Source organism: Plutella xylostella, chromosome 24, assembly GCF_932276165.1.
Source record: "Plutella xylostella chromosome 24, ilPluXylo3.1, whole genome shotgun sequence".
In the NCBI taxonomy this organism is placed as follows: Eukaryota; Metazoa; Arthropoda; class Insecta; order Lepidoptera; family Plutellidae; genus Plutella; species Plutella xylostella.
In genome coordinates, this window is record NC_064004.1 from 4,845,276 (window position 1) to 4,873,142 (window position 27,867).

General features: G+C 37.2%; 3 protein-coding genes across 4 annotated transcripts; all 3 read left to right on the forward strand.

Moving 5' to 3' along the window:
• Positions 1-576: 576 nt before the first annotated feature.
• LOC119691960 lies at positions 577-12,306 on the forward strand. Of its 2 annotated transcripts, none has more exons than XM_048629841.1 (7): positions 577-890; positions 1,467-1,547; positions 2,412-2,483; positions 2,790-2,923; positions 5,005-5,193; positions 8,077-8,236; positions 10,160-12,306. In XM_048629841.1, the coding sequence occupies exons 2-7, from the start codon at positions 1,467-1,469 to the stop codon at positions 11,762-11,764; spliced, it is 2,241 nt and encodes a 746-aa protein (XP_048485798.1). In that variant the 5' UTR covers positions 577-890; the 3' UTR covers positions 11,765-12,306. The 2 variants fall into 2 exon arrangements, with proteins under 2 accessions (XP_048485798.1, XP_048485799.1); XM_048629842.1 differs by having other exon boundaries at positions 593-645.
• An 8,546-nt stretch (positions 12,307-20,852) lies between these two features.
• On the forward strand, positions 20,853-27,442 carry LOC105395075. The gene is made up of 4 exons (XM_048629843.1): positions 20,853-20,929; positions 22,095-22,210; positions 22,600-22,747; positions 27,296-27,442. The coding sequence occupies exons 1-4, from the start codon at positions 20,868-20,870 to the stop codon at positions 27,390-27,392; spliced, it is 423 nt and encodes a 140-aa protein (XP_048485800.1). The 5' UTR covers positions 20,853-20,867; the 3' UTR covers positions 27,393-27,442.
• On the forward strand, positions 22,817-25,589 carry LOC105395074. Its single transcript, XM_011566996.3, has 2 exons — positions 22,817-23,189; positions 24,142-25,589. The coding sequence occupies exons 1-2, from the start codon at positions 23,096-23,098 to the stop codon at positions 25,371-25,373; spliced, it is 1,326 nt and encodes a 441-aa protein (XP_011565298.3). The 5' UTR covers positions 22,817-23,095; the 3' UTR covers positions 25,374-25,589.
• Positions 27,443-27,867: the final 425 nt, after the last annotated feature.

Sequence of the window (27,867 nt, forward strand, 5' to 3'; positions counted from 1 at the left end):
TGTAAACAGTGCATACCTAATATGCAAACTATGCCTCTTCATTAGGTAAATACCTACAGAGAAAATTGCCATACCATTACCATAGGTAAATATAAATGAATGTTCCCTGCCACGGAAGAGCGTGCTGAGATTATATCTGAATAGCGAATGTAAACACGAAGTAGAAAATCATCCGTTGTGATCTAACTGCAACGGACTCACTTTGGTCTGCAACCGATGCCGTAAGAAACGCCTTGCCGCCTAGTACTTTTTTTGTAGGACTATACATTCTACTATGATGATGATTATGACCACTTACATAACTTCAAATCATCTCCTAAGCAACACGGCCGTACATAACTTTACCACAGAATAATATCAATCACATGTCACTTTTCACTCATATGTCAATGTCATTATGTAAGTTGTCATCGTCATGTGAAATGAAAACAAAAAGTCTGTTTCAGGTTTTAACTGTGTAAATAGTCTAAAATAACCGTAACGACTGCTTTCCAATACTGTGAGCATTGGTCACGTGACTCTGGCCCAGTTAGCCGTGTTAGTCACACACGGCAAAGAGCCATTCAACCAAAATTGAACAAAAAGTCGGAAAAGTTATTTTTAATTTTAATTAAATAGAATCTGATTGTGATTAAAATAAATGTGGTAAGTAAATGAATCGAGTACGAAAAGTTACGGTTGAACTGCCTTTTTACCTACTTTATCAATAGTAGACGAAGTACACAACACAAAATATATGAACTATTAAAATGACTAACTAATCATTGAGAGTTTTGATAAAACTAATAAGAAGTGTTTATGCCAATGCTTGGCCCTGAAACACCCAGTTAATAAGCAGTAAAAATAACACCTTTTTATAGAAGATTTCGCAATCGACACCGGCGGCAGAGGTTAGTAAATATTCACTTAGGAATGCCATTCAATATTTTCATGAATTTATCAAATGTTGGTCCGTATTAGTCATACCGGGCGGTAAATATAGTTGCGAAGACCCCCACGACACATGAAAACAAAGAAGAAAAGGAGAGCAATTGCTTCATGGAACTTGATGAAACTAGAGTTAATTTAATAAATAATATAAATATAAACACTCTAACCTTGTACTAATGTACTCCTTTGCGGGGTAGGCAGAGGTGCATTACTGCACCCACTTTTCGCCAGTGTTTATGTTAGTCCCAATGTAATAGGGGGCGGGCCTATTGCCATTTCACAGACACATCCAAGACCTGAGAACAAATATCTGTGTTTAAACAAATATCTGCCCCAGCCGGGAATCGAACCCGGGACCTTCGGCTCAGTAGTCAGGGTCATTAACCACTACGAAACACCAAAAAGCGCTCTGTCTATTGGAAATGAAATTTTACATTCAAGGTATTAGGAGGTAGGTTCTAAAACTTGGAATTAGCACAAAAACAACTTATTGAACCTAAATGTAGAAATGCAGTATTCTTTTTTTTACTTTCCAGATGGCGTTGTTTATGAAACAGGACTTCTCGCCCCCAATCCTTTCAAGAAAATGGATAGCCATTAAACTTAGGCCTAATGTGGTGAGAAATTAGTTTTATACTTTGTAAAATATAGCAAGAGTTCTATGAGGTTTAATTGACCGATGATAGATAAGTTTGTCAGCACTATAGGTCTATAATAATATCACTATCTATATGTAAAATTTATTTGTATATGTCGCAGGCAACTAGTTTAATCTCCTGTTTGATTGAACCACTAGCCCGTTCATTGGATGGCGCTATTCAGTTGTATGACTAAAGGACAACTCGTCAAGTCGTTGATTGTAACGTTCGACGTCTTGACTGAACGTCATTCAGCGAAGTCGTTGAATGGGATATAGTATAGCAACTTTGTAATGTCTGGTTAGGGTGAACATCACCAGGGAAGAGTCAACATAAAGACTATGTTACAAAGCTCTTATCTCACAAATTAACTAAACAATAACAATAAACGTACCTTCATATTGTTGTTCATAATTATCCAGTTTCGCCACTTTTTTTTCTTTGAAACTATCCGTTCGCGGCGTAATAATAGGTAAATCCATGTTGTCACACTATTTTAACACAAATAACGCACTTTAAAGCATATTTATTTGCAAAAAACTAACAATATAGGTGCTTTTTGTGTCAGCTGTTAGCTGTTAGACGCCATATTTGTTTTATTCACCACCTTACTGATTTTAAGTCAGCTAACTAGTTGGACGTTTTGTGACGCTTGTACAATCAACGTTCGGCCTAGTCATACAACTGAACAGCGCCATCCAATGAACGGGCTAGTGGTTCAATCAAACAGGAGATTAAACCAGTTGCCTGCGACATATACATGACTGTTTCTTGCCCAAGTTAATTAAGTACATTATTGGCCTACTGTCAAATATAACAAAAGTATATTTTTGAATATTTCAGCTACTTCACAGTACACAGCACATTGTGGACATCTTGGAAAGTGGTCTACTCTTCAGAGAAGATAGCATAGAGGTAAGATTGTGCACAATTTTATCACTCCTAGTTATAAACTATCACACTAAGTTGAATATGTATATTATAAATAAAAATATGATTAATTATAGGTTTTGTCAATGTCTAATTTCAAAAAGGACCAGGCCATTGTTAAGAGATTTTGTTAGCCTAACCTAAGGTAGGATTATTACTGAACTGTTCCCGATAAAAACTATCCAAATCCTTATACATCTGTCAAATACCTGCATGACTCTGGAAATCCTGATTTCAACTTCACGCTAATACCATTAGCCTCAAGACACTGACCGCCATTTAATCTCCCAGGTGGAACAAGAAGCCCCGTCTCCTGAAGAGGTGTGGCGGGGGGCGGGCGGCGCGCGCGGGGGCTGGCTCACGCGGGGGGAGCGCGCGGCCTGCGCGGGCGCCGTCGCCGCCGGCCTCGCCGGGTGTCCTAGGAGGTTAGTGTTATATAGTCATAAGCTGGTGGTGTATACTCATAAGCTTCATTAATAAATAAATAAGCTGTATGCTGCGAGCTCCGCTTGGCAATTTCGCGCTATGCCTAAGGTCTTGTTTTGATGGATTTCAGTATATAGGAAGCTAAGACCCTTTTAAGGTTTCCGGCAAAACGACTGGAGCGATTTTGATGAAATTCAGTATTTAACCCTTTACTTCATACGAAGCCATAAATGGCTCTTGGAATTTAATATTTTATTCTACCCAAACAAAAAAAAATATTTAAAAAATGATATCGCTATACTTTTAGTCACTTCTTTGTATATAAACATATTTTTTTTGTCCATGGTATGTGTCATCAGCGAATATAATCGCAACTTATCCCAGGTGCAATGATTGCTTTCTGTGAATGTGATTTTTCTGAAACTTTGAAATTCTGCAAAAAATATAAAAAGTACGTTGTTGGTAGTAAAAAAAATGTTTTCCTTTTGTGCATACCTTATATTTTCTGGAACTTGTCAATTAATTAATTATTATTAGTTTTATATATCTTATTTTCTCAATTATCTGAGAAAGCCATTTCTGGCTTCCTATGCGTTGAGGCTATAATATGTATGCCAGAAATGGCTTCCTATGCACTCGTACATACTAACTAGATTTTTAACCTATCTTTTCAGAACAAATTCTTCGCTTATTTATACCTGAAAAAATACAATACCTGATGTTGACTCCTTACGTAATTTCACTAATGACTTATTGTACAAATTTTAAAATTTACTAATTAACTAAATTTACTTGTATTATTTAAATATACATATATGTTCTGATTTAATAATAATTTGTCACTGATAAATTGCTGATCCGAAAAAAGAGCTGTAATAAAGCAATTCAGGAATTGTGATAGTATTTATTTGCCTCCTGCAGTAGTCCAGCTACCATATGCCAGGATAGATGGCAAGGGAGACTCCTGGATGTTATCAAATGCTAGCAGAACAGACAATCTTACAGGTAGACACGAATCTCCTGGACCATCCCAAAAAAACGTTAAACTGTACCTGTAGAGATGAGGACCTGCTTTAGCTGTGTTTGAATTTGATAGAAACAAACAGAATTAACCATTTTTCAATCCAATTATGAAAAGTTTATAGTTTTGGTATGTCTAATCAGAAAATTAATTATATGAAATATTTTCACAAAAACTGATATCTGTCTATGTAGTGCATGGGAAGCCATAAATGGCATAGATATACCAAGTACCAGTGCATACGAAGCCATTTCTGGCTCCTAATTTTTTTTTCTAAAATAAAGAAGCTAAATTTTTTTTTTACTTAAAAATGTTGTTATTATCCCTTATTAAACGATATTCAAGTAAAAAATAATTTTTATCTCAATCCCTTCATAATTCATGCAGTAGAGGGTTAAGTAGCTGAGACTCTGTATTAACCCATAGGCTACTTTTAATTGCGGAACACCTTTTAAGCCGATACATCTACTCAGCTAGCTTTGGTTTGTGATTAGTGCTCCTATATTAGACACTACTCGTAACAGGAAGCCCCGTCTTCTGAGGAGGTGTGGCGGGGGGCGGGCGGCGCGCACGGGGGCTGGCACACGCTGCTGTTTCACGGGTTTGTTATTGACGTAGATAAACTTCACTATCGCGATTGGTTATAAATACGGCTATATGATTAGACAAAGCGTTGCAAAGCATGGTAATTACATCAAATCCTCCAGTCTTGGTAGAGATTATTATCATTATTCCAGAGCCTCTTGTAAGGGTTTTATAATTTACAAAAACGAAATAAGGTTTGGTTTTCTTTTATTATCTGCATACATTATCTTTCAAAAGTTTCATATATTGTATTAGATAGTTTCCGCTAGTGGCGCCACTTTGTATGCGAGAAAAAGTTAACTTTTAAGTTTTCCACAAACTATCAAACTTCTATTGTTCTGTATTTAAATTGTATTGTTGCTTGTGTGTATATTTGTGCAGCACTAAATATTTTTTTATTTATTTTCTTTCATCTTCAAATCTGTAATGAACCTGTACTAGACGGTTACTTAAACCAAACCATTCCCCATCCAGCCTGCAGCGTTCGACCCTGCTCTACCTGCTCACCCTCGCCACGGTCCCAGTGGCCCTGCGCCTCGCCCACCGCTCCATCTCGCGAGGGTCCACTCTCCGGGTCCTACTGGGAGTGATGAGGGACTACTGCGCGCTGGCCCGACGGGGACAGGCCTGTCTGAAGGAGCTGAGTGTGCTTTGTAAGGAGCTGTGAGTATTTGTGTTACAGACTTTTTGTTTACATTTATTTTAAGTTGATGCAAAGGAGATGTGTTATACATAGATAGAATAGAATGCTTTGTTCGGAGTTTTGGTTACTTAAACCATTTTTTTTATCTAAACTTTAGATTTAGATTCTAAAGAATGGTGTTATAAGTTTTACGTGGCTCTGTGTTTGTGTATATTTGTCTGTAGCATTAACAAAAGGTTACAGAATACATACCTTCTCTTATCTCAAAACTACAGCTTATGTAGTGCTTGGTGGGGCCCTAAATGAATGAAAAATAATAAGACGTATCATGTTTGTGTCAGAAATAATAATTACAATGAATAAAGATGTTACCCCAGGTAGCACAAAATTGCTGCTTAAGCGCTGAACAAGTGCTGTATAAGAATACCAATGCTGCAATATAGTATTAAAATTGGCTGTATTATAGCTGTAGTGGCTCTGTTTCAGCCAAAAAGGGCCCCAAATTAACCAGCCTGCGGTATTATAATGGCTGAAAATTGGCTGTGGTTTACGTTAAAAAAGGCTTAATTAAAGCTGCAATAAACTCTTCCTAAACGTTTCATTCTGCTTAAGATTATCATATCCAGCCCTTGTGCAGCTTTTGACGTACGCGGTATCCAATTACAACTTATTTTGCAGCTTTCCATATGAAAATATTTATTATTTTTAAAATATTTCCAAAGACGTCACGTCATAACAAGAAAAAGAAAGAAGTTGATATTATTTAACAGTGCATCCATTTTGAATAAAATATTGTTTTTGGAGTTACGGTAAGTTGAACCAGTGAATATAATAATAAGTTCGGATTCAGATTGCGAGTGCAACTTTATCGTGTAGTTTATATGAATTAATAACAAATAATTGATGCGCCTTTAGAATTATTTAATTATATTGAAAGAAATGTGTAAATAAATTTCGACTGAAAAATCATTTGGTATTTTTTTACTTTTAATCATATAAAATACCCTTTTACGAACTTATTTTAAGTTGAGACATAGTTATTATTTGAAATAAATGTATATTTTTGCAGAATTTAGGCTTTAAAATTTGATATAAACTATATTTTTTAGGTTAGTTATGGCGTCCATAAGGTTTTCAGCTTAATTCGTTGAAAAAAGATCTTGTGATTCTATTTGCCGAAAAGAATACCAATAATCAGCCACAGGTTGCTTATGTTCTGCATAAGATACTTTCATTTACACTTTTAGTTTTTACAAGGTTTTGGGATACGCAGTTCTTATGACTAAGGAGGTATATCGTATTTCAGCAATTACTTTATGCAGCATATTGGGGCTCCTCTGGCAAATAATGAAATCCGTTTACCCGGTATCATTAAATATAGAAAATACTAGCATTGCTAAAATATAACCTATAAAGAAATGTTTGATTGAACCAGAAACCGCCTTAATTTTAATTAAGAATAGTGTTACTTATAACAAAAAGCTTAACTCGTATTTTAAATAAAACTTTTTTAATTTCTATAAAGCAGTGATAATGATGTACTCGTAAAAATAATACAAATTAATTAACTATTTTTATTATTATTTAAATAAGTGTAACTTTCATGCTTAGTATGACGTTAACGGAATAATACATTACCTTACTAATTGCCTATTTTTTTCAGCTCACTCATGCGATGCCGATCAAAATTCTGAAAGCTTTTGAAGATAGTAAAGCTAAACTGTGTACTGTCCCCAACCAGTGAGAGAACAAAGGAATTTTAAAATATCCTGTGATATGCTTTGAATAATTACCGATTAAGTACCCTAATTACATCATTTTTGAAATGTAGTTAATAAATAATAAAAGTGTTCATCAAAGTATAATTTGGTTTTATTTTAAAATAATTTAATTTAAATAGGTAGGTAGGTATGGAGAAGAGGTAAAAGAGGAGCTTTTAAAACTATTTCTACGGAACACCCGTTATTAATATTTTCTGCTCGCGCTTGACCTAATATACAGTCTTAAAAAAAGATTATAGTAATGTTGGGAATAAAAGCTGTAAAAGGGAGTCATCAAGAGCAACAAGTTTCATGGGGGTTTACCGGGATGTGATAATCTTTATAATAGTACGCATAAATGACACTAAGTTTCTATAAGAATTATAAGACACTTGTAAAATTACACAAAACAGCTTTGCAACCCAAGCTGTTAAAATAAACGATTCGATACACGTTTACAGCTTCAAGAGTAATAAGATTATACTTTGACGTATTTTAAGCAGCTGCAGGTTGTTTAAAGTATTTCTTTTACAGTTTTAACCAGCCGTCTGGCTATTGGTTTTAAAATAAACCACAAGTAGTGTAAAGGCTTGATAGAAGATGCATTCAAGATGATACACCAGCTTTTAGCGTTAGAACACCACTGGTCCGTACTGTTAACCAGCTGGCGTTATAAAATAATATTTTTCAGCCATTCAACAGCAAAAAACGTTATAAAACACTAAATATGAACTCGTATACAGCCCATAGCTTAATTACGTATTTTAGATGTACCTTTTACCAACCATTTTTTAACTAACTTATTTCAAAGCGTTATAACAGCCTATGGAAGGTACGAAAACCATTAAACATCTTATATGACGTTTTTACACTTAAATAAGAGGCAGATTCGACATCTAATCAGCCAGTGTGCTACCTGGGACCCTATTAAACTTTTTTGATTTTCACACTTAATTCTTGCTGTTGCATAGTTAGCTTTGCGGATTCTACCTTATATTATCCCAGAACTACAAGTTTTTTGTTAATTCAAAATTCAAATCAAAATCATGCAATTTTTGGCCACTATTTTCATACTATTTCTTTACCCGCAAACCTTAACCGCTTTCAATCCTATTCATAACACCACAATCTCCACGCCCACAGAGACTCGCTAACCGAGGTCCTGTCCTCAACCCACGCGCTGCTCTGCTCGCAGCAGCGGCAGCTGGCGGCGCTGCTCGGGCGCGGCTGCTGCGCGCTGCTCGGCAACTGTCCGTGGCTGCACGGCCAGCTGCCTGAACAAGGCGATACGGGGCAGTTGCTGGTTAGTAGAGAAACATCTCATTGTGAATGTATGTGAGGTGTACCTATGCTACTCTCTCACAAGAAAACGGCTGGATGGATTTTGATAAAATTCATTATATATTGTATAGGAAGCCGAGACCCTGGATTAAGTATGTGACGTGTGTGCTACTCTTTGACAAGAAAACGGATGCAGCGATTTTGATGAAATTCATCATGTAGGAAGCTGAAACCCTGGATTAACGTACGTAATGCTAGTTTTCGAGTTATGCTCCTATAAGTACTATTAGACACTAAGGGGGCTACTCGGTATTAGATAGGCACTAAGGGGCCAGTCGGGTTAGAACCCAGGACTAGTATTATCACGCTCTGCTCGCAGCAGCGGCAGCTGGCGGCGCTGCTCGGGCGCGGCTGCTGCGCGCTGCTCGGCAACTGTCCGTGGCTGCACGGCCAGCTGCCTGAGCAAGGCGATACGGGACAGTTGCTGGTTAGTATTGAAACAATCTCATTGTGAATGTATGTGAGATGTATGCTACTCTTTCATGGGATTCGGTAAGTATGTAGGAAGGATAGATCATGGATTAGGTATGTGAGGTGTATGGATGCATCGATTTTGATGAAATTCTGTATGTAGGAAGCTGAGAGCCTGGATTAAGTATGTGAAGTGTGTGCTACTTTTTGACAAGAAAACGGATGCAGCGATTTTGATAAAATTCATTATGTAGGTAGCTAAACCCTGGATTAACGTACCTAAATGCTAGTTTTCAAGTTATGCTCCTATAGGTTGGTATATTAGACACTAAGGGGGCCACTCGGTATTAGACACTAAGAGGCCACTCGGGTTAGAACCCAGGACCTATGTCATCACACTCCCCTCTCCCACTCGCTGCTCTGCTCGCAGCAGCGGCAGCTGGCGGCGCTGCTCGGGCGCGGCTGCTGCGCGCTGCTTGGCAACTGTCCGTGGCTGCGCGGCCAGCTGCCGGAGGGTGGGGATACGGGGCAGTTACTGGTTAGTAGTGAACTATGTAATTATGAATGTATGTGAGGTGTATGCTACGGAAAAACGGTTGGATGGATTTTGATAAAATTCAGTGTGTAAGTTGACAGCTGGGACCCTGGGACGCTGCATTAAGTTATGTGAGGTGTATGCTATGCTACTCTTTCATGGGAAAACGGATGGACGGATTTTGATGTAATTTAGTATGTAGGAAGCTGGGACCCTGGATTAACGTAGCTTAATGCTAGTTTTCGAGTTATTCTCCTATAGGTAGGTATATTAGACACTAAGGGGGCCACTCGGTATTAGACACTGAGGGGGGCACTGGTGTTACAACCCATGACCCCAGTATCGTCACACTCCCCTCGGCTGCTGCGCGCTGCTCGGCAACTGTCCGTGGCTACACGGCCAGCTGCCTGAGCAAGGCGATACGGGGCAGTTGCTGGTTAGTAGTGAAACATGTTATAGGTATAAACGGGAAAGTAGGTATATGTGAGTGTATCTGCTGCACTTCCACGGGAAAGCTACTGGATCGATTTTGATGAAATTCGATATTCTATAAGCTGAGACCCTGGATTAACGCATAGGCTAGTTTTAATCCCGGAATTCTGACATGAATTCTTATTAAGGCGAAGCGAATCTGCCCGGATGGCTTTGGTGTTTGAGTTGTGCTCCTATATTAGACACTAGGGGGCCACTCGGATTAGAACCCAGAACTCCAGTGTTGTCGTACTGGAGCTGAAGTCCCGGATTAATGCATAGGCTTCTTTTGTTATTATGTTTCATCTCAGAATTCCCAAGGTAAATCTGAACGTAAGTATGTTATGTTTGACACAAAATGCTCTGAATGGACTATGTACAATTTGGTATACATACGAATACATGATGTATTAAGCTGCATGAGATGGATATACGCGATACTTACTAATGTTCATAATTTTGTTACAGCAAATCCACCACGCCTTCCTAGTGATGCAGTCCACATTCCTCAAACACCTGGCGGCAGCTCACTACGTCATACCGCCCCACGCGAGAGCAACCTACAGAAACCACAACGAACGAGTCTTCTGGATACACAACACGCTACTACCCGTCATTATTGACGAATTTAGGGAGAATTATGAAGCTTTAGATAGGATGTATAGATTGGTTAAGAATTATGGTAACAAGGATGTGAATGTGGTTAAGAAACCCGGTGTGGCGATTAATGATAGCTGGATGTATTCCGAAGTGCATTGTGGTGTAGCTAAAGCTAATTTGGAACTTAAAATCGCGTTGAACAAATGCTCCAGTCTAGATATGTTTTTGGATAGTTGCGCGTTGAATAAACATGATATAGATTTGGAAGTGTTGAATAAAGATATTGATGCGCTAATCGAGGGTATAACTAAGAGTTTGAATACGACGCAAAGCGCGCAGTTAAAGCTTAAAAAGTTGAAGTCGAAATTTGGGATCAAAAATGGAATTAAAGCTCAAAATAATAACGAAGAAAAAGCAACGGTTTTGGAAGACAACGAAGTGATTTTGAAAATAGAAGACAAAGAACCAGAGAGTAAGGACGAAGTTTTTTATTTTGTCCGCACGGAGGACGATGAGAAAGCCGAACCAGCCAGCGATGTGACCACTGCACCTGGCAAGAAGGAAAGAGAGACAACGAAAGTAGTTCTGAATGAATTGAAAAGGAAATTGGTAAAAAGAGAAGACTTGATGAGAGAAAGGGAGAGGCAAGCATTGGTTAACACGATGCCACAATACAAAAACCACATGCCTGAGTTTCCCAGACAGATAACGGTTGAGGCTGCCAACAAAAAAGGTTGCATAAGTAAATTTATCAAAAAGAAGCCGCCGAAAAAGCTCTTTAGAGACTACAAAATCAAATCTTGGACACGATCGAAAAGATTCAACAAGAAAGTACTTTTACAAACTTTAAAAATCAGTAAAATAAATCTGGAAAACGACGTCTTCAATGTGACTTTCGAAGCCAAAACTGGTAACAGAAAACGCAAAATCATGATCTCAGTGACAGCTAAGAAAGATGGCGTGATCGTAGTCAACAAATGGCACAATGTACAGACAGCAAAAAAAGCCGACTTTGACTCTAGCGGCATGTCTGAAGGTCTGAGCGACGTAGAAGCGGTTACCGTCAACAAAGTAGTACACCAAGCGGTGAATCTCGCGAATGGAGACGCAAAACAAACGAATGAAGCTATAAATTTCAAATTCAGCAAAAAAGATCTGGAGCTGACTCCTTCAGACAGCGACAGTGATTTCGAGAACTTTCACAACGAACAAGTGTCGCTTCTCAAAGATGTCAGACGCCATAGAGTAGCTAGAAAGAAGAACTTTCCCGCTAAAAGAAATAGCGTGTCCATAGACAAGGCAGATGAAGATGAGAGTCTAAAACCTATGGTATATAGTTTTGGGACGGGCATGGCTATGGCTTCAGTGTTACAGATTAATAATAAGGCTAAAATACCTACTATGGCGGCAGAAGAGTTGTTTATAGGCGATGGACAAGTGTCTGAGGATAGCGGGAATGATGAGGATGCATAGTTTTGTGATAATAACGGTGCTTTCCATCAACTGCCGCTACACGGGTTCGTTATCGACGTAGATAAACGCCACTATTTCGCGATTCGCTATAAATACGGCGCAATGATTGGTGGGACGCGTGACGCGCGTTTATCGACGACGATAATGAAACCGTGTAGCGACCGCAGAGATATGTAATGCTACGTTGCTATGGATGCGTTTGATTATCCACCAATCGTATTTATTGGTCCACATAGAATAGCACTGATGGGAATGCAAATGGTCGTAGCATAGCACATATTATCTGGAAATAATATATGTACTTACATAATTATAAATTGCTTCAGCTTAAAGATATTTTCAGACAATAACGTACTTAGCCTTTTAACTGCATTTGAAAAATATAATTATTTTATTTGATTTTTAATCGAAAAACATGAAGAGAATAAAATTGTATCTATCAATTATTTAAAATAAGTTTATATTTGTGCTTTAATAGTTTTAGATTTTTGCTGTTATGTTTGCATTTATCAGAAGAAGATAAAGTAAGTAATTTTAATAATAACATACACCCAGTTGCAGAAAGCTTCATTAAAATGTCACTTTTGCTAAAGTGTCATTACGACTAATGATTCCATTATTTTAAAGTTGTTGCACAAAACTTTTTTAGACATAGAAAATTCTTCTTTAAGTAATGACCAGTTAAAAATATCTACTCTGTGCTCATTAGGAAATGAATGAACTAAGGAGTAGAAGTGAGTGAAGGAATGCGTTTTGATCATGCAAAAATAGTAAACTTTGACATAAATGGACTTTAAACAAAGAATTTCTTCATTATTCTGAGATTTGATTAAGCAATAACGAAACGCTAATATGAAATGTCACACACAACACAACAACAATCAACAAACAATACCATTTTTACAGAACCGTTTCTCTTTGTAATTAAAATGTATACCGATATTGGAAGATAAACAAATACTTAGTCAACGCACGTGTGGCCTCAAATATACTGGGGAAGAAAAGGCGTTATTCGTTACTGTTTAACTGGCAGGTTAGATGCTACTACGACCAGAGTCACTGGAAGGCTGCGAAGCGGGTACCTTCTGACCTGAGACCATTGCCTTACGTATTATAGAAGTACAGAAAAGTCGCTTTGTGGATATGCAGATGCATCATCAGAGAGAACCAGGGGTGCAGGCACTAACAACACGCAGATAATTTAATAGATCTATATGCCGTGCCCCCACCAAGTCGAGTAACTTTTATTCAACAATCATAATTATAAACATGAATTACCTACTTAGATACAATATTAAAAATACCATTTTAAAATACTGTTTTTTATTTATAAAGAGATACTTAACACTGCATAGATAGATAGGTTCTAATAGAATATAGAATTCACAAGGATTTCATGTTCGATCTTAAATCTTTGGCTGTGGCTGGACTCTTTCGAGGATTTAGGTATATCCAGCCTCGGTCCTGCGACCGAGCTGAGCTCATGGGCAAGATTTTGCTAGTGAGTATTTGTGTTATTGGTTCCAATTCAAGCACAAAAATATTTTACTCTGCTATAATAACGATGACAAATCTGTTTAAGTCACTACACTGTTTGAAATAGGTTCAAATACACAAATTATAACCGAAAATAAATTTAAAATCAGTTTTAATGGATGCTTTTTGGCTCATTAGATTTGAAGTATATTTGAAGGGACCAAACGTCAAAATAAAGTCACTTTAGTGACTAATGTGGCTTTGTGCAACGTAAAAATGAAGAAAAAACGACATTGACATTTCATTAGGGTAAATTTGACATTCCATTAGATAAATTTTAAAGTCTCATGAAACGTCACTTTAAAGTGCTTTTCTGCAACGATTTAATTGGACTTTAAAGTTAAAGGACGTTTTAAAAACTTAAAGGACGTTTCTGCAACTGGGTGTTAGTCTAGTCAAAAATTATATCGAATAAACTATTAGATATCACTACTTAAATTATTACCTATGTGACAGACATCTTATATGTATTATTACATGCTGCATCACTCTTTCATTGTAATCGAACTATCACTTTGTAACTAATTTGTTACTATACTAAGTTATTTTAAATAATTAATTATGTGAATGACGAAAATATCACTGTTAAAATTCCGCTCTTTATACAGATAGCCTAGGCCTAGGCTATAGGTATCTTAAAGTCTGTTTTTTAATCTAAGATACTACATACATACATATACTCACGCCTGTCTCCCAGAGGCGTAGGCAGAGACTATGGATCTCCACGTGCTACGATCCTGACATACTTCTTTCGCTTCCTCCACATATACTAAATTGACAGATTCTGAACGGTTCATCAATAGTCGATTGTCCCGCGATTAAGAGACGTATCATTCTATTGGTGGGACAATCGACTACTGATAAACCGTTCAGAATCTGTCAATTTAGTATACAGGGTGTCCCAAAAGTCAACGTCATCCCTTAAAAGGCTGATAGGTCAGCTCATAAGAGGCCAGAATATCACAATATGACCTAAGTAAAAACTCGATAATTTTCGAGATATTGACACTTTTATAAATTTGCTGAAAATCGACACCTTGGATCAGTTTTTTGCGTGCCGCCAGTACAAAAATCCATATTGTTAGAATTTGTTTGATGTTGCATCACCCTGTATAGCCCTGCTATTGATCGCAGTCAAAAAAAATATCGAGCAATGCTGTATGTTTAAAAAAAACACGGTTTTCAAAGTCATAAAAGGTAATCGTATTTTTTTATAAACAACTTTGACTCTACATACTGTAAAAAAAATATACCACGCAAACCTGGCACCTTATTTGAAAACATTGCTCATTTAATGCAGTTTCCAAAATGGTATAAAACGTTGCTATTGTTTTAATTAACAAAAAAGTTATTGCTATTTTAGTACAAAACGACCTCGATGTAAAATTGTTTGAAGGAAATTTATCTGACTGAATTTATTAAGGGTAAGTCATGTTGGAATGAGTAAAAGTAAAATAGGTGGTGTGGCCGGGAGTGGGAAAAGAGTCAACGTTGTCACAGTTAATAAAATAACGCATTTTGAGTATCTTTCTCGAAAAAAGTGGACTGAGTAGTGCTAATGTGTGATATTGTACAAGTAAAACGCTTACACATGTACATTGTACACCCACAGTATCCAAAAAAGAGACAGATCAGTTTGTCATTAACATTACCTCTAATTAGGTACTTGTTATTTATTTTAAAGTTTTTGTTAAACAAAACCAAACTCTCAAAATTATGATTATGACCATTAATGAGTATAATTTTTTGATGATTATGTACTTAATATAATAATGTGGTGTTATAATTTTGAGAAATAAAAATAAAAGTCAATAAATGTTTGTTTTTTTTAAAATAAGGTGTAAAAAACGCAAAATATGTTTTATAAGAGTTTGGTAAGTTTTTTCTTAGCTATTTTTGCGTCATCTATGTTTCCACGGCTGACCCCACCACCTATTTTACTTTTACTCATTCCAACATGACTTACCCTTCATAAATTTAGTCAGATAAATTTCCTTCAAACAATTTTACATCGAGGTTGTTTTGTACTAAAATAGCAATAACTTTTTTGTTAATTAAAACAATAGCAATGTTTTATACCATTTTGGAAACTGCATTAAATGAGCAATCTTTTCAAATAAGGTGCCACGTTTGCGTGGTATATTTTTTTTACAGTATGTAGAGTCAAAGTTGTTTATAAAAAAATACGATTACCTTTTATGACTTTGAAAACCGTGTTTTTTTTAAACATACAGCATTTCTCGATATTTTTTTTGACTGCGATCAATAGCAGGGCTATACAGGGTGATGCAACATCAAACAAATTCTAACAATATGGATTTTTGTACCGGCGGCACACAAAAAACTGATCCAAGGTGTCGATTTTCAGCAAATTTATAAAAGTGTCAATATCTCGAAAATTATCGAGTTTTTACTAAGGTCATATTGTGATATTCTGGCCTCTCATGAGCTGACCTATCAGCCCTTTAAGGGATGACGTTGACTTTTGGGACATCCTGTATGTGGAGGAAGCGAAAGAAGTATGTCAGGATCGTAGCACATGAAGATCCATAGTCTCTGCCCACGCCTCTGGGAGACAGGCGTGAGTATATGTATGTATGTAGTATCTTAGATTAAAAAACAGACTTTACCTACTTATTGTAAATAGGTATGTATGTGGATTTTACAACGTAAGTAGGACATTATACCTATAGTAAAAACACCAATCATCTTGTTTTCCAACGATCAATTCAATGTACAATAATAACATAGTAATTAAACGATGATTATACCATCATGGTTTTCCTTTTCCTTAACTATTGTCTAAGATGAATGTAAGTAGATATTTTATGTTATCCTGCTTATGATAATGGAAAGATGTGCGATCGGGTATGTAGGTAGTTCATAAACCGTTCATAGGTCATAGACTCACAGATAAACTGGACTGAATGATGTCTACCCAAGTCTACCACACCCATCGTCTGTCACCACACCACATCACGATCTGACAGTTCTGTAAGATTTACTTCAGTGGAATCTTAAGTGGAATAAAGTAGGTACTTAAGTATCGGTTAATTAACAGATGAGTTCTAGGAATATTTAATTTTAATTAAGTACAAATAATTGTTTTGAACTGGCCGCCGATTCTCAACCACTCGCCTTTCGAGTCTAGTGTTAGAATTCATTGCAAATTGGTTACTATTTGTAAGGTGTTACGTCGCGCCACTGACAGGTGAATTTAAAGACGGATGGTCGAGAATTGCCCCACTGGATCTGGATTAATTGTAAGGTAACATTATCTTTATCCTCATATTATTATAACAATGTAGTTAAATACCTAAAGACCAGTTTATTTCATACAAGTTCAAAGTACATAGAACGCAGTACTTACCTACTTCCTAAACCCGTATTATAAAGTCCTGACATCAAAGAGTGCGATTTTGCTAAGACTTTTTATGATCATCAGTTGTTATTTACTTACTTTTACATACATTTTAAAAATAAAATACCGATTGATTATGGGTTTTATCGGATTTGTCCTTTAATAAATATATCACAAGATCGATTAAATACGATCTTAAACAATTAGTTACTATCCACTTCCGTTTTCACTACTTTATAGTTGGACTGTAGGTATGAAGGTACCAACCTACTTATAAAAAAAAAACACGCACTCACGCCTTGTACTAATGTACTCCCTTGCGGGGTAGGCAGAGGTACATTGCTGCACTCACTTTTCGCCAGAGTGTATGTTAGTCCCAATGTAATAGGGGGCGGGCCTATTGCCATTTTACGGGCACATGCAAGACCCGAGAACAAATATCTGTGTTTAAACAAATATCTGCCCCAGCCGGGAATCGAACCCGGGACCATTGGCTCAGTAGTCAGGGTCACTAACCACTACCTACGCCATTCGGTCGTCTACCTACTTATGTACTCTAAAATATTTGCAATAAATAGGTTAGGCTACTAGTTAATGATCTATTTCAAGGCTTATGACCTGACCTGATTTAAAAAGCGATTAGCCTGCCGTTAGTTAGTGTGTGTTTAATCGATTTGTGACTTTATGACTAAGTCGAATTCCGAGAGTAAATATTTCATCCTTTATTTCTACTTAGGTCATTTGCGACCATATTAATAACTGGATGTTTCGTGGTTTACTTGTCTAAGGTATCAGCTTATAAAATGTATACCTAGTTACTACATCATCAACAGTCTATTAGCAGCCCACTGCTGGACGTAGACCTCTCCCAAAGCCACTGGATGCGATCTGTAGCTCTCCGCATCCAATCATTACCACTTATACGTATTAGCTTTTAATAGAGGTCCACAACCGAACAGCATATCTGCCCCAGCCGGGAATGGAACCCAGGAGCTTCGGCATATCAGTCAGGGTCACTAACCACTAAACGTCAGATATGGAATAACTTTTGTTTTGCAATCTTACTTACACCAGCATGGTTTTCCCCGATGATACCCGTATGTTTGTTGTGTTGTAGATACGCCTACTTAGATTAACAATATATACGGACAAGATGGAGTATGTGTCAGTGCAAAAAAAGTCTTTATGAATAACACCCCACATCTAGCATTGAGCTCTTATTTTGGATTAGTTAGATCGGTTTGAAGTTTGAAGATTTGTGACCTTATTCATTGGTAACTACAGTGGTTGTACGGTCAGTTTATTTCTTTGTTTTTGTGTGACACTAGCTTCTTCGTATATTGTTAATCTAAGTGTATCCAAGTGTGTTTTAGATACGCCTATTACAATTTACAATCTGTATCAGAGCCTAGGAGGCATTACGTCATCGCCAGCGCCTCTGCCATGTGCAACATGGTTTCGAAATTAAACCTTGGTTCTTAGCCATTTCGTAGTACGAAACTACGAAAGCATTTTCAAGGTTAGCTCGCGACGTCCACGTAATTACTTATGTTCTGAGGAAGGTTGGTAGGGTATGGCTAAGGTGACCATACGCAGTCCCGCTTTCAAGCTGTCCGTCCCGCTGTCCCCCGCGAGGGCAAAAATGTCCCGCTTTCATAAACAGGCCAAACGATAATTTAAATTACCTACATTTTTCATTAATCACTTGAGACAGCTATTATCTTCTTACCTCTCACATAGACTTAGGGAATGCAATCTCGTCCCGCCGAGATCCCGAACTCGCGAGATCGCGGCCATATTTGACGAGATTGAAACTCGTTAAATTTCGTACGAGATCTCGCGAGATAACGAGATCGACAATGCAGCGTGGCGACGTGTATTTCATGCAAAATCAGAAGTCGTCTATCAGATGATTCTCTCGATATGATGAGTTTTTTGAGAAGCCAATGATGTGGATTCGAAAGGCAGAAATTCTATTTAATACTAATCTATTTTAACGCTGTTAAACTATAATTTTTGCTAGAAAGCAGAAAAAAATGACAATTACGGAAACACACATACGCTGAGTTGCAGAAAGGAACATTAAGCTAATGTCGGCATTAAATCTATGCACGTCTCTTTCTGTCCGTATACTGTCAAAGCAAGGCAGCTATACATTTAAGGTCGATATTAGCTTAAAGTCCCTTTCTGCAACTCAGCGATAGAGTCGAATTTTAAACAAATACAATAAGGTTTTGACAGCTCTAAAATTAGAATTTAGTTATGTCTTCAGAATCGAAATAATTTTCAGAAAAATTAACTTGCCTTTCCTTACCTTCATAACCTGATTTGACTTCTCTTTAAAACTTCTTTATTTCTTCGATTAATACGATCTCACAACATTTATTTAAGAACTTGTGAAGTTAAGTTTTTGTTTTTATTTACAATAACTAATGTTGCTATTACTCATGATTGTTACAAAATACTAAATATAGATAATTGTTTTTTTACCAATATTGCATAAATTTGATCTGATTAGCCTTAATAGGTGTATTAATTATAGACATAAACATTTTATTTATTGGAGTAAGAGACAAAATAACATTTTAATTTTTTTTTTTAATAAAAGTCACTTTATTTTTATAACTAAGCAACATTATGTCAGTTACTAGTACCAACAAAAAATAAGCATTTGCATTTATGTTTTAATAGCGATTCTTCCAATCTCGCGAGATCCCGTAATTTGCCAGGTCTCGCGAGATCTCGCTAGGTGGAAATCTCGTACGAGATTTTATTCCCTACATAGACTACATAAAAATTGTAATAAATAGGTATAGGTACCAATAAGTTTTTTTACAACGTAAATCCGCAGGTGTCCCGCTCTGACAAAAAAAATAAATGGTCACGTTAGGTATGGCACCTGTTTGTCTTGTCTCATAATAAGTATGATGGGTATTATAATAATAATATAGTAGGTAGGGAGTTAGTTGGGTAGGTATGTACTTAGTTACTTAAAAAGATAATGCGTTTTTCACAATCTTGGAACGTAATAAAGAACACGTTTTCATAGTTACGAGAACATTGGAAATCCAAGACTGGTCGGAGAAGGAATATCTGTCTAAATCCTGCCCCGGGCAGTATCGAACCCAGGACACTCGGCACTACTTAGGTAGGTACTTATATGTAAGTAAGTATATTATAGTCGACGCCTATGAGATCTAGTAAGGGTGTGCCTACCTATGTACTTAATTAAGTAATTCATTTTAAACACAAACTTACTGCTTTAGAAGCTAACGTCGAAGACATAACTAATTATTGAATAATGTATGATCTATCGATCCATAATACCCACCATAAATAACTTAATTACACTTAACCAAGTAGGTAGGTATCTTCAGACCGATTTAAAATTAAAATATAATGCTAGATTGATTAATGTGACGGACGTGGTCTACATTTTTAAAATCCCTGGGTAATATTTATTCTACATGGTACTAATACTTAAGTAACTATTCCACCTATCATTTCGCCCGTATTCGAGGCGAAATATTTTATTTAACTCGTTGCCGTTGCTTAAAAATAAATACTTAGTAACATCAATAAAAATAAAAATTAAACTTACCTACTTATCTTTGTTCTTTTCTCCGTTGCGGTATAGTTGTATTGTTGCACTCGTTGGCCCAGCTGAAAAAAAAATAGCTACTTATAGGTATTAGATGAGTATTAGTTTATTTAGGTATACTTACTAAAACATCTTAAAATGCTAAATCTGCTCCAGTTGGGAATCGAACCAGGGACCTTAGTTGGCGCGAGGTTAGCTTGGCATTGTCCGTCACAGTCAGTCAAGTAACGACTCGGTTCAGTTAGGTACCTTTCGGTCGTTTGTAAATTAACAGTAAACTATCAAAATACCTAATTTAAGATGGTACAATTCAATCTTAATAGTTCTGATGACATAATTATCATGCACATTGCATGAGTCATGTCGCGAGCGAATAATAAATAATAATATTAGCCTCAGTTTTGATTTGGATTTCAAAGAAAATGCACGCGTCGTTTCCCGCGTATGTAGAGCGTTTTGTTTTTTTTTTTTTATTATTTTGTCTAAAAGCCAACGGTTCAGTTGTTTGTATGCCAATAATGTTTTTGTTGGATACGTGATTTAGTTTGTTGTGTCGTGTGGTGGAGGTTGTGTGTTGTGTTATTTATCATTTTGGATGTGAAAATATGCTAATTCATTCAATATCAGGACTGTTATTAAGTTTAAAAGTTATAAATAACCTAGTTAAGTTGGTATAAACTTGGATTGTGTTTCTTAATCTGATATAGGTATAACTATACAGAAGACTGTGTTGTGTAGGTAGTAGTTAGGTACTGTCTGCACGAGTAGGGTAATAGAGCTATTTTACGTTAATGTTTATTTACGTGCATTAAGATAAGTGATGCACTTTGTCTCTCGTAACTATAAGTAGGAGAGTCTTGAGTAAGTAGGTACCTAGGTACATATATACCTATACATAATTATTAATTGTAATGGTAATTTTCATTGTACGACCATAGCTCCACTATCTTGACTATCTTCTGGGAAGTAAGTAATGTTGGCTGTAGAGTACTCAATTAACTAGATACTCATTCATTTTGTATTGTGCTTAGTTAGATGTAAAGTTTTTACTAGATTATACCATTTATACCTACAAGATAGATTAACTGATCGTAAGGTAATCTACTCAGCTGCCTAGTTTCACATTAGGTACTTTGTTATAGTTATATTTAACACCCCTGTTAAGTACATTATGAAACGGGCTGTTACTGTTAGGGTTAAAAGAGTATCCCAAAGGTGTCCCGCCATGCTTTAACAAAAGCTTAAACTAATTACCTTAGGTTGTTTGCCTCTGTTTAATATTGCGTGTCCATGATCAAATGAGTAAGTCAGATTACCTGTGTTAGGTACTCACTTACGCAGAAATATATTAAGTAATCATTTAAAAAAGTTCAAGAGCATTGTACAATAAACACATACAATATTTGTTAATGACCATGAACTACAAACCTAACTGACTAGTTAAGCACATGTTTACTATAGTGTAGTGCAGACACTAGGAAATCATATTGCCACATTAGCGGTATCTACCTCAACTACACTTCTGAATAGAGTGCGAAAAACCCCAGGTTCTTTTCCCGGGACTGGCGTACAGAGACTAACCATACTTACTTATCAAAGGGTAAAATAAGATAAGTAGGTACTTAACTATTACTTTTGTTTTATCTGATAACGTTAGGTAGGCGTATGAACAAAAAATAGTTTATTAAGTACAGTTTTTTGGTGTCGAAACTTGTTAGTGTTGCACAGTTAACGTTGTCGGACTTTAATAACTTAAACAACTCTATGGTTTTAACCAAAGACAAAATTTCCCCAGAATAATAACTCATTATGATGAAACCTGCCTGTTCCAGGGTGTGCATAGCGTGCCTGCTGCTGGTGGCAGACCTGTCGTGCCAGATGGTGGCGGAGACCACGTCCTCCGAGGTCGAGGCGCAGGACAGCGAGCAGACCACCACGGAGAGCGGTAGTGAGTTCTTAACTCTTACTTGTGGCTCATAAAAAAACAAGAAAGAATGAGCGCACCAGCTGCCGCAACACGGATTCGTTATCGACGTACATAAACTTAAATACGGCGCTGTGATTTGTGGATTGCGCCTTTTAAGATGACGAATTAAACGAGCTTATGGACATCGAAAGCGAACACGTGTATATAGCGGCCGCAGGGATACCGATACAGGGTACCTACTTGTCTAAGGAACCCATATTATTTATTGCACATGAGTGTAACTGTTCTACAGTGCCACAAACTTATCCTTTCCGGTGAGAGCTTAACTACGTAAACTTCATAGTTACTTACATATAATAGATAAGTACACCAACATATATTTTGCTGACTGTACGTTCTCTCTATTTCAGTGCCAACGGCAAGCAGCAGTACTACAGGGGAGTCAAATAATTGCACGACAGCACGTGCGGTGGCCGGTGCGTGCGTGCAGAGAGCATCCTGTGAATACAGCACGTTCGCTATAGACTTCACTTTGTACGAGCCACACGGCTATGTGAGGTGAGAAGATGACTTGCATGCTATTTTTGTTCTATGTAGATAGAACAAAAATAGTACAGGTGTTCTTCCTAGCAGATAATGATAGTTGTACTGTTGAACTGAGAACTAACCGGGGAAAATATGTTGAATCAAATCACGTTACTATTCTGAGCGTGACTTGACACTTTTTCGACAACACATCAAAGAGTATATAAACACTCATTACACAAGTGTCACTGTCACTGTCAGACTGACAGTCATTCAGAGTCGTATTTCCTCCGTATTTCATGTTTATTGTTTACTTCCCGAGGTTCCCGATCTCAATAAATTTGAAGATTTTTGATTTTAATCCGTGTTTTTGGGTGTGTAATGGCTAAGTCAAATATTTTAAAGAAAAGACTGGAAAGTGACTTGAACGCGCCCCGCCCTTCAACGAGTAAGCCTGCACAAAACCAAGAAAAATGTGAGTACTATTTTTATCAACACTCATTTAAAGTAATGTTGCTGTAGATTTGTTACCGGGTCACACTGTACTGTTATTAACACTAACTATTAGTATTGTAGACTATTACTGACCCGCATACCTAGCACGGTACGCAAGACGCGCACACAAGACCTAACCAAAATGTCGCGCACTTGCGCCCCATGAATGGAGTGTGCTATGTTCTGAAATAAAGATGAATTAGAGTTGCTCTGAAAGGTGCCTCCTCGAGTGACATGTCACCTGTTCCATATGTTCGGTATGGGAGATGTAGACACATTTATTTGCTCACAAATTGCATATAAGCATCAATACAGTCATAGTTCAAAACAATAAGGTAACAAATAAGCTTTGTCCATTGACTTATATATTACTAGCGTAAGGACATGCCCGACCGCTCCCTAGAAAATGACACCCTCGCGTTGGCCCTAAAATCTCATAAATCTGTCATAATTCATGTATGAATTAGGGCAACGGGTGTCATTTTATTTTGACAAAACGTTCTGATGGGCATATCCTTCCTTTTGAAATCATTGGCTTTGTCAAATTATTTGATTGTGGTGTGTATTGTGCCAGCAAAATAGCTATGACATGGCAAATAGAAGAAGTATAGAAATTTATGCAGAGCTGAAAATTCTGCCAGAACCAGTGAGTTTCAGTGGTGTAGTGTGTACATAAATGATACCATTAACTGACTGATCAATCCATGCACCACTGCAACAAACCTTAGTAGACAAATGTTGTATTGCTACCGGTAGTTAATATGATTACTATTACATCATCAAAACCCATCACATCCTCACTGCTGGGGCACAGGTCTCCTTCCAATGAAGAAAGGGTTTAGGCCTAGTCCTATTATTACTATGTATTACATACTCATGTTAAATTAATTATCAAGTGACTAATCTGTATTGTCTGTTGTATCTGCTTTCAGGTGCCAAACCTCTTTTAAAGCTGATCAAGAAGCTGCTAAACTATGTAGATCAGGAGGAGAAAACCATCCTCACCAACTCCGAGCTCATGGAAATCCTGTACCGAGAGTTTGACATTGACACATGGAACCTGCACAGTCTGGAAGTGCAAATCTACATGAATGTCCTCAAAAAGTTCCTGAAACTTTGGCCCAATTGGGACAGCATCGACCATTACTACAAGAATGATAAAGACACAGACGAATTCTTGGAGAAAAAGTATTACGTGAGCCTCAGAGATTATCTGAAGGAAATGCTCGAACTTAGCAAAGAACCAGCTGCAGCTGTTATGGAGAAAATGCGCAATGAATTGAAAAACTTGGACAACAAACCAAATAGAGATGGTGTCGTAACAATATCCTGTTCACGGAATCAATTAAACAACCTCTTTTACCAGAGTCCGCACCCCGAAAACAACACAATATTCTGTTTCCAGAGCAACTCTGGCCCATCAAAGATATCCACCTCAACCATTACCTTCTATGAGATCCTCAACTGGCCATCGGTCACAATTTGGGTGGATACTGGAAAGTTTGAATACATACGAAGAAACGAATTCCACTACAAGCACACTCTTATCAACCACGACCTAGGCTTCAAGCCACCACCACCAGAAATATGCAAAGATGTGCTTGCCAAGAATAAGTACAAGACTCGAATCTTACAGACAATCAGCAGAGGTGAGCTGATGGTATACTTGAACGAATGGCACAGTCAATTCAAAAGTTCTCCCACACAACATGAACAAATGGCCGACCGCATATATTCGCTGATCGCGTCCGATATGCAGCATTTAAAGAGCGATTCCGAACTTCTGGCCCACGACTACATGTACTACCTCAACAAGTTTCCTTACGTGAGGTATTTGTCAACTAAACTGGTTTCGGACGCCAGTTCCTCGGTGGATCAGAAGTTGAACTTAGATTTGCAAGAGTATGTGTCTCCGTGCGTGAGCTTCAGCCTGTCATGGTGCAAGGGGCGCGGTGTGGGCGTCGTGGCCAAGCCGACGGAGAGCTGGTTGAAGCTAAAGTGCGGCAGTTGTGACGTCACCTTCAGCGGGCCGTCGGAGCTGACTCTGATGCAGCAGCACTTCCTGGAAAACCACAACAGTGAACCGGACTACAACTGTGCGCAGTGCGGGAAAAAGTTCACGTTCCCAAATTTGTGTGGCCACAAGTGGAGTCACTTTTGTTAAAATTATGCAACTAGGTATGAGTGAAACAAATTACGTTACATTATGAGCCTTAGGTGTTGATTTTTATACTGTGTCATTAATGAATAAGACTGGAAGACTTGTGGACTTGTTCAAGACTTTGTAATCTGGCGCGATGTGATGTGAATGATTTTGAATGAGAATAAATATTTGGTGCATGTCACGCTAAGTAAATAAATGTTATTGTTTAAGTACTTACCAAATGTTTTTAATTTTTTAACATTTCTTATTCCATACCTATCATTATAAAAAATGTAATGCCCTCAATGCGGAGGTAATCCCCCCCAGACATATAGAGACCGTTTTACAAAATAATATATCCTGTAAAAACCCTCATTACATTGCATAAGTCTCAGTCTCAGTCTTTGTTTGAAACAAACAAACCTTGATTTTTTATTTGATGAAACGCTCTCTATCAAAAAACGTCAGCACCACTAAGTATAACGAAATAGGCATGAATTCGTATGGGTGCTTACATGGAGAATCGGGTTCCCTGTATCTACTTGTCCCGGTAACCTGACTATGCGAAAGCGCTCACTCACGGAGCATTTCCCGGATTTTAAATGTCATGAGCGCTTTCGCATAATCCGGTTACCGGTACAGGTAGATACAGGGAACCCGATTCTCTATGTAAGCACCCTGTGACTCGATGAAAGAAAGAAAGAAAAAGGCATTTATTTTGTCCAAGACACAAAACATATAAATAAAACAAATAAAAATACACTAGGTTACATAGTGTCTCAAACAAAATGGTCACCGTCTCAACATCAACATGATGTCACAGAAGCCTGTGACGCTGATTTTCATCAGGTGGCCGCGAGTCGTGCTCGGTGCAGTGTAAAAAATTATAATACTTAATTTATATTTTAGAATAAACAGGATGGCTTAACATAACTAGGTAAACACACACAGTTAACAGTGCTTACTACCTTAGCAAGTTAGATAAATAGACCGCTTCTCCTGAACCGCTTAGGTATATTTTATAGGTATATATATATTATGTATGTATTAGATATACTTATGTATATATATTATGTAAAATAAATTGTATGTATCGGTATATTTGTATATATATTTATATAGGTTAATTAGGTATAATATTAAGGGTGGATTCGTCCAAACATCTCGTTACACGAGAATAACTATACCGGAATAAAATTTATACGCGAGTAAATATCTGGGATAAGTACATTTGCATTCTACCAAGTTATACCATGATTAATTGAATGAACGAGGAACGAAACTATACTGCAACTAAAATAAAAATAGCAGCGTTTTCAAAGCATGCAATAGAAGTAGGAAATTGTTTGTTTTAATATTTTATTCGCTGTTGTTATTCTGAGAATTTGCCTTTGAACGTACTTTTGTTTATGATTTGACAGATGTGTTTATATGTCATTATGACGGTTTTCTAATCAGCTGATGTGCTGCCGCCATTACAAAATTATTCTCGCATAAGCTCGTTACACGGTGAATTTTGGCGGTATAACATTTTATTCTTGGGATAAGCTACTTATCTTGGTTTCAGGTTTGGTAGAATGCAAAATCTGCTTACTCGCGAGTAACTGGTAGTTTACTCTCGAGTAAAAAGTTACTCGACGTTGGCCGAATCCGCCCTAAGTGACTTAGGTTTACTATTCTTTCCCTTTTTTTTAATTCTTCCTTTTTTTTTAATTCTTTTTTTGTACACCTTATTACCTATTTTTCCTGTACCTCCTGCGGGTTGACTGGCAGAAAATGCTTTTAGCGTTAAGTCCACCCTTTGAACTTTTATTTGTAATATTTGTACAATAAAGAGTTAAATAATAAATAATAATAATAGTTAAGTAACATACCAAAAGAATAGTAATGCATAAAAATAAATGATGAACGATGAATCCTCATGATGAATATTCCTTCCCCAGACCATGCCAGCCGGGGTTCACCTGCTGCCCGCTGCAGTACATCAGCGAGGCCAAGGATCCGGCTCCGAGCCAGGAAGTCAACTTCGATGAAGACTAGTCTAAGGGCGTATATAGAGACCCCCTTGTTCATAGAAAAGTTTTAGAACATTTTAACTAATCAACTGTTCTGTCCCTCTCTCAAAGAACAACTAGTTCTTCGAAAAACGTTCTAGTTATAACTTTTCTATGAATAAGGGGGAGAGTCTCTAGAAGTTACGGGTTATACAATTCACGAAAACGATAAAAGTTTCATGATAGTATCCATCAGAGGCGCCACTTTACACGCGACAAACGATCAAACTTGTAACTATTAGACGTAGGTACAGAGAGTACGCAGATTGACGAACCAGCCCTGATAAGGGCGACTATACTTTCTAAAAATATATCGCGTTGCGTAACAGACAGAACCCCTTACGAAAGACCTATGTCCAGTTGAGGATAATAATGTCTGATGATTTGGTGATAACATTTATCTGCATACCCGGGTTTTAAGTTCAAATGTGATGTAATTTAGTGACCTAGACCTTATTTTG

What these genes read in the sequence shown, in the direction of transcription:
- LOC119691960 (XM_048629841.1), top strand. Translation starts at nt 1,467, where the DNA reads ATGGCGTTGTTTATGAAACAGGACTTCTCGCCCCCAATCCTTTCAAGA. An exon ending in TTAAACTTAGGCCTAATGTG is followed by an intron (nt 1,548 to 2,411) that starts GTGAGAAATTAG and finishes TGAATATTTCAG; the next exon opens with CTACTTCACAGTACACAGCA. An exon ending in AGTGTGCTTTGTAAGGAGCT is followed by an intron (nt 5,194 to 8,076) that starts GTGAGTATTTGT and finishes CCACGCCCACAG; the next exon opens with AGACTCGCTAACCGAGGTCC.
- LOC105395075 (XM_048629843.1), top strand. Translation starts at nt 20,868, where the DNA reads ATGCTAATTCATTCAATATCAGGACTGTTATTAAGTTTAAAAGTTATA. An exon ending in GACCACCACGGAGAGCGGTA is followed by an intron (nt 22,211 to 22,599) that starts GTGAGTTCTTAA and finishes TCTCTATTTCAG; the next exon opens with TGCCAACGGCAAGCAGCAGT. An exon ending in GAGCCACACGGCTATGTGAG is followed by an intron (nt 22,748 to 27,295) that starts GTGAGAAGATGA and finishes TTCCTTCCCCAG; the next exon opens with ACCATGCCAGCCGGGGTTCA.
- LOC105395074 (XM_011566996.3), top strand. Translation starts at nt 23,096, where the DNA reads ATGGCTAAGTCAAATATTTTAAAGAAAAGACTGGAAAGTGACTTGAAC. An exon ending in TGCACAAAACCAAGAAAAAT is followed by an intron (nt 23,190 to 24,141) that starts GTGAGTACTATT and finishes ATCTGCTTTCAG; the next exon opens with GTGCCAAACCTCTTTTAAAG.